This window comes from Nymphalis io, chromosome 8 (genome assembly GCF_905147045.1).
Source record: "Nymphalis io chromosome 8, ilAglIoxx1.1, whole genome shotgun sequence".
Lineage (NCBI taxonomy): Eukaryota > Metazoa > Arthropoda > Insecta > Lepidoptera > Nymphalidae > Nymphalis > Nymphalis io.
Window position 1 is genome coordinate 7,300,729 of NC_065895.1, and position 15,061 is coordinate 7,315,789.

A 15,061-nucleotide genomic window follows, 5' to 3' on the forward strand; every position below is an offset into this window, starting at 1 on the left:
TATATATTTATTATTAATGAGACCTTAATAAAAGGGGTTATTGAGCGTAACTTATTTTTATATCCTCGTTTTAGCGAAACTCTAGTAAATGAGACACAAATTGTATTAATTATAATAATAGTGTGAAAAAATGCTGCTATTAATGTAAGTTTTAATTATTTATAAATAAATATTTACTATTTTACTTATCCTACCTTGACGGACACTTCTGCTACTAAATTCCTTTCGTTCGGGTCCTGAAGCGGCGGTAGCGTGCCGATGGGTGATATATTTTGGATAATTCGGCCTAATGTGACACCTTCGCGAAGTCTATAGGTCAGAGCCCGGGTGTCTATTTCACAAAGACCAGGCACACCATTCTGGGATAACCATTTTCCCAGAGATTTGCGAGCTCGCCAATGTGATGCGTGTGTACTAACTTGACCAACTATAAGTCCGGTAGCCCAAATGCGCTTCGATTCAAACCATCTAAAACAATACATTTTACAAACATCTAAAAACAAGTAATCCGAGGATGAATGAACATGAAATTTTGTTAGAAAAAAGTCTTTAATAACAGAGCGCAGTATTTTTTAGCAATCTGGTTACAAAATAATATTTATTTAATTTTAATTATTTGTTTTTAAAGTATACTTTACTAATACAATTACCTATATATCGTTCGTTTTATTTTAATCATTTAATATACATATAATAATAATAATTAAACTGCCAGTTTATAATTCAAAAAAATTTTACTAATGGTTTAACTTTAGTAACACTAAGTGCAAAATAAATATTTCAATAGATTGCCATACTAATACCTCGGTAAGCCATGTTCATCATACTCGTTTTCGTCTGGTATTCCGTAGTTTCCAATTAGAGGATACGTCAGGACCAGTATCTGAGCATGATACGAAGGATCTGTTAATGACTCAGGATACCCGACCATGCCCGTTTGAAAAACTAAAAAAAAAGTATTTGTGAAACATTTTGCCACTAAGAACTTTTCCTTATCAAGGCAAGATAAATTAGGTATTTATTTATTTATTTATTTAACTATATAAACAACCAAATAACAATTAAATGATGGCGCTACAAAAACCATGAAATATATATATATCTTGAGTGCCTTTCCGTCTATGGATTTAAATACAATATACATGAATAATACATATGAAGATTGATACCAAATGCGGCTAGTAAATATTTCATTATTAGGTAACAATAATTTTATATATTATTGTCCTTGAGAACTTTTTCAAGGTAATGAAAGTATTATTTTTAAGTAATAAAAGTTAGCAGGCAATTTTTATGTATTGGATTTAATTTTTTTTGAAAAGTGTTTTATTCATTAAAGTGTATGTAACGATATATATTTATATCGTATATTATGTTATATAAAATTTTCACTACGAATATTTAGTCTAAATGCGGAAATTTAATAGTAATATGTTAAGGAATGTGTATCGGTTAAAGGATATTACAAAACGAATGACTTTTTAGATGATTGCACACCATGGGGATGAAACGATCGTCTCCAGGCAACGTGAATCAGAATGTTTGTTAGTAATTTTTTATCGGTTCGTTGATTAAATAAAAGCTTATTTTATTTTATTCTTAGTCAATTTTGTTGTAGGAAAGTAAAAAAAGTGAGCTTTTTTTATTTTTGTCGAAAAATTAGGTTCGATTTTCTAATTGATAAAAGCGAGGAAAATATTTTGAAAAAAAAAATCTTGTCGATAAAAGTGCTCCGTGGGAAATTATTGAACATTAAACACATATCATTTAAACTTTATAAGTGTAAGATTAACGAGAAATCTAATATTACTAAATGTACCTACTCATTTATAACATCTGCTATAGAATATTGACAAGACTAATATTATGCCTAATTTTTTTTTACAACTTAATTATTTTATAAAATTAAAATTGTTTTATTGAATCGAGAAGAGAAAAGCTAAGAAAGTAAGTAATATGCATATGTTGCTATTTATTCATTTATCGACATAAAACCGTAACAATTAATCAAATAATTGGTAGAACGGAGGACACCCAAACCTTTCACCCGAGCTGATTACTTAAAGAATTCAATTTATGACTATAATTATACCCACCAACTTCTCCTTCCACAGGAACTTGTGCACCGAAACTTCTGCCCTGAAACACCGAACCGTCTGCCAGCACTAGGCAACACGGTGGGCCCATTTCGCAACTCAAGTCATCGTCTTCCATTTTTCTAAACAATAACATTTTGTTTTTAAAAAATATACCTACAATTAATTATAGTGAGAATATTCAATATCCATTATAGTTATGATTTATAAATGAACCTACTACAGTTTAATTTGTCAAAGTGGGTAGTGATAAGTACAACGTATCGTACAAGTAGTATCGTTCACATAAACCTTGAACATTAAAATTTGTAATCGCTATATATTAAATTTAACGCGCAATTTATAAAATATTGTATTTTATATCAAATGCAAGAGTTCTGGTGTCGTGACATAGATTCAAAGTCAAGGTCTTGGGATTGATTTAGACAAAATTATAATGCAGGAGTCAGGAACGAAAAGGCATTGCTTCAGTTAAGGCAATAAAGTTCATATTTGTCAAGCAACATGTGTGGATATTTATAACAAGTAATCATTCATTTAAAATAGGTCAGAAATATCAATAAATTTATTAGAATATTTAGCGACGCTATGAACTTAATCATGATGATGTCCCGTTAAGTCGGGCTATGATCGTATTTACTATGTCACTTGTCCATAAATATGAATCCAAAATTTTATACATCATTGACATCGTGGCTTTTGATACATGTGCATAACATTAAACATGTTTAAAGAGAACAAAAGACAGTTTACAAAAAAATACAAACGATTACTAGCACAAATCTTTTCACTTTACGTAAAAAGTTTTATATACTTACTAAATTTTAGGTTCAACTTGCCGGCCACGTGGAATGTCGCGCGAGTCGCGAACGGTCCGGCGCTGTCGCAAGCTTCGCTACGACAGACCTGCTTGCTTAGTATTCCCACAAACTCGAACCGTCTTATCATACGCCATCACTTTACCAACCAGTTAACATCCATCTCCCTTATTCGCATATTCACAAAAATGTTCTTGTCTCACTCATACATAGAACCGTGTTTTTAATGGTATGAAGTGGTGGTATTTATTAATAAATACTGCGAACTGCGAAGTTAGATCTATAAAATGAGTTTGCTTAAGTTGTTGTGTATTAGCTTTGTTTATGTAAAAACGAAGTTTTTTTATTATTAATTTATATAAATTGATTAATACATTTTGTATTCTTATTTACAAATAGTGTTCAGACAAAAAGATAAAAATATAAATACTGAGATTAGTGTTTGGTTGGTACATAATTTCTAGGGAACCATATTAATTTTGTCGTTACCAAATCATAAATTATCTTTATGGGAAATGCTAGTTAAGGAAAATAAAATATAAAACACATAGGTAGATAATAAGTATATTTTATATAGTAGTAATAGTAGGTACAATTTATATTATTTTAAAACAAAAAAACAAAAAACTTAAGCAACACTATATACCTACTTAATTTTTTTTCATTTTATCAACTTACATGTTATACATCATAATAAAACATAGAAGTATTTAATAAATACAAACATTGTATTATTTGATAAGTTAAATGATATGTTGAATAAATTATATTACAATGAACAATTGTTTTATTCAGTAACTAATTAATTTTTACTAAAGGCAGTAAGCAAGACTAGAATTTAAGTAAATTATAAATAACTAATTAGGCCGCCAGTTCTGTTTAAAATAGGATAATCAATGAAACTAAGTGTTGGGTTTATCGGGGCTTCTTGTAGTTCGAGAATTTTAATAGAATTCTGCGCAGGCGCCGGTCTTAACCACACACCAGGAATATAAAGAGTCACTTGGGGACCCACTGTGGGCCAATATCTTCCGAGGTTATGTCCGTTTACAAAAATATAACCCTAGAAATTTCAAATATTATACTATACTTATTTATAGTAAGAATGAAATTCTTAAAATAAAGAGGACAACTAATATCAATTGTCAAAAATAATTATCAAAATATCTACTATTATTAAAATTATATAACAGAGGATATACAAATGTAAAAAAGTTACCTTCCCCCAACCAGTGGGATCGACAAAAGTGTCCAAAGGTTGACCTTGAGGTAAAACAAGTATTCCTTCATACAGAGTAGGGCCCACTGAAGAGCTGTCTTGACCAACAATGTTGTTTGACCCTAATTCAATGTTTTTTTTTGTATCCAAACAATATCCAGTGACTGTCCACGGACCTTCCAAATTGCCAGATCTGATATACCCTTTTTTGCTATCTAATGTAACTGGACTTAATATTCCCTTAAAAAAAGAAACACAGTCAATACAAAATATTTGAAATAATTCCGAATTTCATGTTTGTAGCACTAAGGCAGACCGGTAAGGGAATAATGGCACTTTATAGTAATAGATACATATAAACGAAGTATTCTGTATAACGTCAATACGTCGCCAACCTTGGAGACAGATGTCTATTGAGTAATAATTAAAATGATCTCGCTGAACTTTTGAACCAGGACATAGCAATACAAAATATTGGCTTGCACATAGTGGTACCAATAATAGACGATTTATTTACCTTAAAATCATGAATTCTGTTACCATAGTTAATACGTCCTTGATTCTCAACTAGTAAAGACAAAACGGAGCCTTGTTTCGCTTTTATATTGAGAGTAAATAGCTTCTGCATTCTATTTATAACACCTTGTAATTTCTGAAAAAAAAAACTTTTAAAATAAAAATGTACCTTTGATTATTTAATGTATAAAATATATAATATTTTATTAGATTCTAACACGATAAGAGATTTATTAAACATTTATTATTTTGGGCGCGTTCTATATTTAATTTTTCTAATGCAAGAGGATTTTACTTCTGTCACATGTACTGGGTTTCAACTTTAATTTATTTATTAAATAGATACATACTCGTGTAGGTATTTATATGTACGTACATTATCAACGAAAACAAATATCCAATCACGAGGCGCTGTTATTGACAAAAGTCCTTCGGTTTCATTAAGCGTTGTTTCGTATAACACTAGACCACCACGCTGCCGCAATTCTTCGAACGTCGGTAATTTCGATCCATTAGCATCTTTGTATTTCACTCCGAGCTTAGAACGGCCATCCGTTGATAGTAAGTTGATTTTAGGACTCAGAGTTATTTGGCCATATGCCCCTTTTTTAGACGGTACAGGTGCAGGTATATTTTCGGGTACAAGATTATACTGAAAAAAAAAAAAGATCTTTAAGTATTTAGAAATAAAAAAAACATCATTAATAATTAATGAAAGTCTCTCTGTTTCTTACTGTGGCCAGAGTGTTGCGGATAGCGTCATATTTTGGAGTTGGATCTCCAGCTTCAGATAATGGAGCATCGTAATCATAAGATGTTATATCGGGTTGGTAATTAGAAGCATAATTAGCACCTAAAAGATCAAGTACAAAAGTGTAATTTTATTACTGTTGGCATTTATGGCAAATCAAATTCTCTTAGGTAATATAGTTTATTAATGATTTATTACATTTTAAGGCTCTGAATACTCGGAGCTTTGGAAAATGGAAGTTACAGCTTAATAATGGTTTTGATAAATGTATTAAATATAAAAAAGTACCAGACACTGTGTATATTGTCGCTCGGCAGCGGATGGAGACTAGTATACGAAACCATCCTTCATTAGGTTTGAAAATATAATATTATTTATATTTTTTGTCTCGGAACTATTTGTTATTATAGTTCTCACATAACATTATTCGTTTTATTCTTTGAGTATATTAATACTTAACCCATAGAGTTACATAGACTAGTAACTTTGTTGTTTCTTATCAGTACGAATTTGTTACTTTGCTAATATTGATGTAAGAAATATTAGAACGCGTACTGATTATGTTTATCTAGCCAGCGGTTTTACGAAAGGCTGGCAAGATTGACCAAAAACACAACTTGAATTGAACAAAATTAACAAATTAATTGCGAATATTACGAAGCTACTAGACAAATTGGTATGTTGAGTTTTCTACAAAGATAATTAATGTTTATCGCTGTGTTAATCTTTAATCAAACAGTTCAAGATGAATAAATTTAAAATGCATATCCTCGAATAAGATAACACTTATGTATAATTAATTTGATTAATGTGGCATTAGATAATCCTTAAACCGCCTTTAAAATAATGAAAGATGTCCTCTTCACCGATTCCAGTCACGACGCCCCAAATGAGATAATCTCTCTGCACAGTAGATATTATGGGACACAAGGTTTGTGCCATTTGTGCAATACTGGCGATAATTGATAAAGTTAAATAAATGTATGATAATTAAGAAATAAGTCCAGTGATGGATACCTGCTGTAAATTCAAAATTGGTGCCCCCAAAGAACATGTAAATATTGAAGTTGATTTTATTATCCAGCATATCTTTTAATGTAGCAACAACCCGTTCCTTTGCAACTATTTGTAAGTCCTCGCTCCAGTGAGTGAGCCAGCCAGGATAGTACTCCGAGTTCATAAGAGGTCCCACCGGCATGAACGCACGCAGCTCTTTAAACATATCTACCGCTTTACTAGCTGTAAAGGATAAGAGGAATTATTATTATACATTTATGACGTAGCAAGGTATTTCTTTATTTATGTAAGTACTTATTAAGTAAATTTATATAATTATTATTATATATGTTGTATAAACACGAATAAAAATATACGTAGTTATTAAAATGCATAGATATATGTGATTTACTTAAAATCACGTTGTATAGGTACCTAAATACGATATTCAAAGAAAGATAATAATATTTAATTTTATTGCTATTAATGTATTTTTAAACGATCAAGGCATAAAATGTCTTTAAAGTTTAAATTGATATTTTAGTAGTATCGCGTACCTGTGGGTCCAAAGTCTATGGTAGTCAGGGTATCGGGGACAGATCCATCATAAAAATACGAACGGTACGGGCCATCTGTTGTATACAATAAAGCATTGTCGTCGACGTGTTGTTTTATTATATCGCGAACCTGTTTCATGTATGCCTTACTACTGCCATAACTGCCGTATTCGTTTTCGACCTACAAGAAGTTTATTTAGAGCGTTTTTGCTTCCACACATCTCACAAGTGTTTACATTTAAAAAAACCTTATTAGTGATATAAAAAAAGAAAAAAAAATGTAGTGTAACCTAACAGTTAATAGAAAAGGTAATTCAAATCCAGACATGTATCTTACCTGTACCATTATTATAGGACCTCCATTTTTGTATAACAAAGGTTTAAGTTGATTTAAAAGTTTACTCATCCATTTCTGCGTTTCTGTTATAAAATCTAAAAAAATAAATAAGAACGTATGAATTGTCTTTCTTTTTTAATTTAGCTTTGCCAGATAAAAAAAATATTTACCTTTATCAGTAGTTCGCAATCTTATTTTCGGATATTTACTGAGAAGCCAGTAAGGAAGACCTCCCTGTAAAAAGTAAACTAAATATATCTAAGGTTTTATGATAACTTGAGATATGTAATAGATAAAAAAAGTTTATTGTGTCATTGATTTATTTATTTCGATTGATCTTATTCATAGTATTTCACGTAATAAAAATAATTTTATAATCAATAAAACAATATTTCCCAACTGTAAAGTTGGGAATCTTCTCTATCTCATGGTCAGAGTATGTGAGTGTTTACTTAGCAAGCATTTAATGTGTTACATTTAATGTTTTATTTACTGCTAAATAAGCTAAGACAAAATTATCTATCCATTTCTAAATAATTTAAGATCGCGAATACTGAAGATGATTTCAAATTTATTTTGAATCTAATGAATGAAATCTTATTATATTAAATAAGTATTATTTTATTACTACGAGCGAAGCCGAATCTGGATATGAAATATTTCTTTCTATTATAGTAATTAGAAAAACAATTGTTATAAGTACTAGATCTCTTTCAGCACAAATGTAAGGTCCTGGTCGCAACAGCACGTAAAGTTCTTCCTCTGCAGCTGTTTGTATAAAGCGAACGATATCGTTATCTCCGTCAAACGCGTACAAACCTTCTTCCGGCTCGTGACTGCTCCACTCTACATACCTGGAAAAATAAATTACTCGTAATTAAATGAAACTATTATTTTTACAATAAATGGTAAATCCATAAGCTGTATATAATGTGCATTAGCTAAGGGTGGTAATTAAAGTTACAAAATATGAATATTATTTGTACTATGTATTAATGTTTATAAAAAGTTTTTTTTTCTATAAAATGTTACGAAAAATCAAATGAATTCGAATTGAAAAATACAAAGGAGTGCAAATGTTTCGATATTTAAATTGTAGCTTAAAAAATAATTTTATACATTTTATGTTAAATTTCCTTATACCATTTGAAAGTATGTTACAGAGATTTACAATCTTTTCAAACAGAATTTATAGAGAAATTAGAACGACAAACATGAACATACAGTAATAAATTAACAGTTGAAGTCATAAAAGGTTTCCCGTATGAATTAAAATTAAATTTACAAAAAACAGGACATTTTCAATTGTGTACTACAAAAAAAAGTTACTATTTAATGTAGTATAAAATTGATAAAAAAATCCGAAAAGGTTTCTTTCCTTATTTTTAAAATTGGTAATTTTATTTGATGTGCGTCTCGGCGCGACATAATATAGACGAACTTTTTTTTAAGTGAATTATTAATAAGATAATTACTTAAATTACTTACGTGGACACAGTATTTAGGCCCGCTGCTCTTAATTTTCTTAGTCGGTCCCGCCAATATTCCGACGGTAGCCTGAAATAATGAAGAGACCCCGACATAATACGAAAAGGATTTCCATCCAAAACGAAGTCATTGCCTTGTATGCTAATATTACGGCTGGTCTGCAAAAAATAAAACTAAGCGTAAGTAGTTTTTGGACTCAAATTAAGTATCGTGCTTGCTTAATTGAATGTTGTGATTCAATATACTAAGATACCATTACGGTTGAATGTTTTTAATGATAACATGAAAATTCATAGAACAAGAGCATTTACTTTTGCAAACTTTCTCGTAAAACTCTTATTATTTTGCTTTTTTTAGAGATGGTTTAAAGAGACTGGCGTTAGTTATTTTAACGGTTAATATAAGAAAACATGATGTACTACTTTTACAGTATTTTCAGGTAAATATACATGAGAAATTAATCTTCTTATAAAGATAAAATTGAATCTAAGTATAATATAAGAATTGCGAACAATAACCTTCTATATGTAAATAAGCGTGACGATTATTCTTATATACAAGACAAAGTACACAATAAAAATATATAAATCGTACCTAAGCAAATTTGAAAAACGGTAACCCACATAAAACACGGTTCCTCAAATGTATATTGTACGTTTGCAGTATGTGACCTTTCGTTATAATTATTTGTTATATCGCATTTTAAATAGCTCTATTGTGCATAAAAACACTTTGGAATTAAAATTGTAAATTAACGTGATTTTTGAGTCGATTTTAAAATAAGAGTGCCTTGTGACTCGACGTTTAACTAAATAAGTCTCACGACTCGCTTAACAATCGGTTTGCGAGAAAGAAATTGATTTTACTTTAAACATTAAAATGAAACATTGTATGTAGTTACTATAATTGGTAGATTATGTTTCAACTTTATTTGAAAATACTTTGTTTATGCGATAATTACTAACCTTTAAAATTTTTAAGTATTTTTTTTAAATTAATAGTACCTATTTTTTATTGTATTATGTAGGGGGCTGGGCAAACTGACCACTTAGTGGTAGGTAGTCACCACCGCTCATAGATATTGACGATGTACGAAATATTAACTATTCCGTACATCTCCACCGCGCCACCAACCTTGCGATTTTATGAACCAAGATTTTATATCCCTTGTGTCTGCACTTACGCTGGCTTATTCAACCTTTAAACCGTAACACAACAATACTAAATATTGCTACTTGGCGGTAGAATGCTGATGAGTGGTATCTACCTAGACGGGCTCGCACAAAGTCCTACCATCAAACAAGTAACTAACGCTCGCCCTAGTACTGTGTACTTACGCTGTCTGTGCACAAATTGTTTAATATTATAGTCTAACTTTATTTGAATATAATAATATATTGTTTTTACTGACTGAATTAGTTATGTTTGCCAAATAAATTAATAAATAATGTTACATGTTTAAAAGTATCCAACGTTGATCTTAGGCTGTCGTTTAACGATGAAAACTCTGTTTCATTTACACATTTCGTTTGATTTAGATTTCTTCGTAAAATATGCACGATGAAAAAAATATAATGATTTTTTTTATTTATGAAAACAGTGACTGAATTAAGCCTACGACGGCCATTCACAAGAACTGACCAATTTCCACAGAGGTAGGTACAGTCTCTATTTCATCTCTGACTTCTTCCAAGACACGAGCCTTCCCAGACACGAGCTTAAAAATTTCGTGTCGCAACTTAACATAATGGTATTTAGCATGATTAATATTATTAAATACATTTTATACGCAAACAAGATTACCATACAGTTGATATCATACGTTATTAATATATACCTAATTAATTTATTGTGTATGTAACTAATACTATTTCGATTACTGATGGCCATGTGGTATATAAAATAAAGTACACACTTTTATGACATAATTATTGTAAATAGGTAATATTAAAAGGTGGACGCAAGATGATGAATTTTTAAGGTATTTTATACATCAAAATATTATCGTCAACAATACATGGAAAAACAAATAACAACATATGCCAAATTCACATATAATGAGAGAACAATAAAATCACCTGAAGATCCTTTTCTGAAAGTTGACTTCCTTGAATGGTCGTCTCCTTGATTTGAATTACTTCAGGATTTAACTGATGATCATCCAAGTCTTGAGGCAAAACTGACTTGGGCAATGCAGTAAACAAATATATTGGTATAAGAGCTAATCCTTGCCATGATACTTGCTTCATTTCGCCTATCTGCAATACAAGAGGAAAACATAAAATGTTATAATAAAAATACACGAACTAGACAACGTTGTGGTATTGTGTAACGCGGAACATTATTCAAATAAAATTGTTTCATAATTATCTATTTCAATGATATTACTGTAAGATGTATCATGGTCATATTATAAGGAAGAACTTCTTGTTGCTTATGCTCTGGGTTCCAGCTTAATTTTGGATGGATTATTTTTATATGAAACTTCCATATGTCATAAATTTCTTTCCTGACGTGGAAACAGTGTCTATAGATTAGACTTCAATTTTTTTTATCAAAAACACATGTTTTTGGTAAACAAACGTTTTTTTTTTTCAATGCTAATATGATATAATATCCTGCGACATTTTTTCACACACGGCCATTTGATCCCAAATTAAGCTTGTGCTATGGAAACCAGACAACTGATATACTACATATACTACTTTTCTTTTGTAGATACATACTTATATAGATAATTACACCCAGACTCAGGACAAACAGACATGTTCATGCACACAAATGTCTGTCCTGGGCGGGAATCGAACCCACAACCGTCGGCGTGAAAGGCAAGTGTTCTACCAACCACGCCAACCGGCTCGTCAAATAATAAATATACTATTTTTATTTATAGTTGAAGCTGAAAAACTCAAAAAATATATATCAAGATATTACTTCTGTATACTTCTGGATAAGAATAGTATCGTCGTAATCATAGAGAAAATCTATTGTTTATTTTTAGCTGAATGCTAACCAAAGCATAACATGTAGAAAGCATAAGTAGGTTGATCATATTAAAATTTATATTAACAGCATGCTTAAAAAAGTAACTTACAAATCATCGCCATCAAAATAACTAAATAATTTTGATTCAGTTTAAACTTATTTGGAACAGCTTAGATTGTACCTGCGTATTAGGAGTTGGTGGATAGTTGGTGCTAGAGGAATCTATTCAACATTTCGAAAAAAAACTCGAAATAATAATATATATAACTGTATCTCATAGGCGTGCATCAATAAATAAGGAATAAGCATCAAGGAATAAGCTCCAAACCTTCTCAAAAAAAAGGGAGAGGAGGCCTTAGCCCAGCAGTGGGACATTTACAGGCTGTTACTGTTACTGTTACTGTGCATCAAGTCGGTAGTAGGTATTTAAAATACGCAATCGTTTTTATTTTTTAGTCCAGACACTAACACTGCTAGCAAAAATAGTTGAATACCAATTAATGTTCTTTCATGATGTTATTGTTTGAAATTTAAATTTAACTAGTTACATCCGGTACATGAAGCAAATATACAACCTCGGCTTGAAGAAACTGTTTACTATATATTATATTTTAACTGTTAATGTTTTAACTAGACGAAGATGGCTCTTTGTGAATATAATCAATGTGTAATGATATACTTATTCAGCTCACTATTATACCACTTAGTATCTCAAAGATATAATACGAGATCTGCTTGTGAGTGTGAGGAGTTATATTAATCTAACAAGATTACAATTTCAAATAACATGAAATAGGTTTACTTTCCATTATATAAAGGATAAATTTATTTATACTGTAACTAAAATCAAACTTTCTGTTGACTATCAATCGTAATATTTAGGTCGTAAAATAAATTTTATAATTTTGCAATATCTCTCTACTCAGTCCTATATATATATATATATATACATCGACATATATATATATATATATATATATCCTTATCATATATATATATATACTTATTCTTTTTTATATATACTCGCAGAATTTATTTTAAGTCAATTAATGTATTTATTCTTGTTAAAAACTTGACTAATGCTAGAATATAAATAAGGTCAAACTAAATGGCAAAAGTGAAAAGATGCAACTAATGCGAGAAGCTTTTGAATATAATTAAAGTTATTATATTAATATCATAATATACTGACGTTGGATACTGGTGTACCATTAATGTGTACAAAAATAACTTTATGTAGCCTTTTCAACCAAAAGAGGAGTAAAGACAAATAAAAAAAACATTACCATTGAATTGACGTGATATCATTTACTCGAGATCTTATACATACTCTATGATATTCAATATGGATTCGAGAAAAAATTGCGTTTTGAATGTCGGCGAAGTTGTTATCGGAATGTTTTAAGTAAAATTAAAATGAATATTTCGTAAGTTGTCAATAGTGAAATATTGTTTTGAGATATATTAATCAAGAACTGTGTGTAGTGCCTAATATTAGCTACCAGATAGTTAGCAGAGCTATTAGCAAATCGCACGGAAAATGAAAATCAAAGGTTCTACTCCTTCTCGATTGGAATAAGCTATTAAGGACTTATTTTAAACAGACTTATTTAGAATAATGAGGCCATTAATCAAAGATACGCAATAAATAAATTTATGGATTTGTTTATTAAGTGTGTTTTTTATTAATTAAAATATTATATTTATAGTGTTCCCATTTAAACTATTAGTTACTATATCCGCGACCGTGTTCTAACTCGTGTGATTATTATATTTTGAGCTGGACTTAAATAACAGATTTATTTAATTGAGTGGAATTATAATTTTTAATATTTTAAGTATTTTTTTGAATAATTAGCTTAAGTTTAGAAATTATAAGTCGTTACTCGCTTGTTTTGCTAAATTGGTAATTCTTATACGATATACGAACCGAAACGAGGTACTAATAGCTTACGGCAGCATATTCATATATCTTATACGTCTAGTTTTATTATATAAGTCGTGTTATATTTTTTGACATATTATAAATACTTTAATGAATTATTTATTAAATAAAAAGCTCACGATGATAGATCGATATATCATATAATATACTTTACATATTAATTAATTAATTCGCAACCTCGTTATTATCTAGAAGGAGGAAAATACTTTAAATGGGAAAAGGGTAACAAACAATATAAAAACAGGTTTTCACTGATTTCCTAATGAGTCGACTATTTTATACTCGTTTTGTAATAATTTTTTGAGAAAATTTACAAAAACTCAGGTATTATCTTTCCCAAAATGTTTTCTTGAATATATGCGCCAACTTAATTAAATTAATTCGTTTATGGTTGGGTAGGTAGGTATTAGTTGAAATGAATTAGCATATAATTATGTATAATTTTAGTTTTCATGGTTAGGTGGTCAGTTCAACTTAAAATTAAACTAAAATTATTATTTACATAGCATATAAGAATTATTGTTATTATATTAACATTATTATATTAACATTAAATTGGAATTAGGTATTTTTATAGTATTGGATGTATTTGTTCCGGTGACTGTTTCGCCAGATATATAATATTTTGCGACCGTAGGCAGGTCTTGCTTACCTCACCGCAATAAAAAAGGAAAACTCATGTGATACGACAAGTTTTAAGGAATGGATCTTCGACGGGCATAATAATTATACAGATATTTATAGTCTTTAAATTAATTTCTTATTTTATTGTTTACTCAAAACACCAAGGTTATGGGTTATCGGAATCAATTTATTAGATTTAAAAATACATTTTAATATCTTCTAGAAATACATATTTTGTAAATCAAAATGTAATAATATATGTCACTGATCCCTCTTCCAATCCTAGGCGGGAAAGATTAGATTCGAATAAAAACACGTCGTAAGTAGTCATATTAAACGCCATCTTACGAATACAACAGACTGTACCTTACCGGTCGTGCGACAATGACCCCGTCGGATAGACTTCGAGTGCCAGTGAACTCTCTTGGCCCCGACTTGACAATCAGGGGCGAGTGTAAAGTAGCTAGGTTATTAGAGCGAGGAGTACGTAGGCAAACAACACGACCGCTCGCTTTGCCACTCCCTCGGAAACTCGATGACTTTGGCCCTGTGGCGAAACAGGCATGTGCAATGTTTCGCCCGGCTGTACCATATTTAATTAGGCACCTATTAGACTTTATCATCTACCGTTACTACGCTATGATTCGTTACGAATCAATTCGTAATATTATTATTTTTTCTTAGTAACAATTTACAAACAGTTTTTTATATTTTTATTTATTCAATGCT

General features: G+C 30.1%; 1 protein-coding gene across 2 annotated transcripts in view; it reads right to left on the reverse strand.

Annotated features, from left to right (window-relative positions):
• Positions 1-14,861, reverse strand: part of LOC126769922 (CAD protein) — a 23,197-nt gene extending 8,336 nt beyond the window's left edge. The window contains exons 1-16 of one of the 2 annotated variants that reach the window (XM_050488902.1): positions 14,704-14,861; positions 10,857-11,036; positions 8,779-8,936; positions 7,994-8,144; positions 7,461-7,524; positions 7,291-7,385; positions 6,954-7,134; positions 6,418-6,639; positions 5,384-5,502; positions 5,026-5,301; positions 4,651-4,785; positions 4,134-4,373; positions 3,851-3,977; positions 2,097-2,213; positions 804-945; positions 195-468 (exon numbers count right to left, since the gene is read on the reverse strand). In XM_050488902.1, the coding sequence (XP_050344859.1) occupies positions 195-468; positions 804-945; positions 2,097-2,213; positions 3,851-3,977; positions 4,134-4,373; positions 4,651-4,785; positions 5,026-5,301; positions 5,384-5,502; positions 6,418-6,639; positions 6,954-7,134; positions 7,291-7,385; positions 7,461-7,524; positions 7,994-8,144; positions 8,779-8,936; positions 10,857-11,027 (2,472 nt within the window). In that variant the 5' untranslated portion in view covers positions 11,028-11,036; positions 14,704-14,861. Of the gene's footprint in view, positions 1-194; positions 469-803; positions 946-2,096; positions 2,219-2,914; positions 3,008-3,850; positions 3,978-4,133; positions 4,374-4,650; positions 4,786-5,025; positions 5,302-5,383; positions 5,503-6,417; positions 6,640-6,953; positions 7,135-7,290; positions 7,386-7,460; positions 7,525-7,993; positions 8,145-8,778; positions 8,937-10,856; positions 11,037-14,703 lie in introns of those variants that run through there. The other variant, XM_050488901.1, reaches the window with a different exon arrangement.
• Between the last annotated feature and the right edge of the window lie 200 nt (positions 14,862-15,061).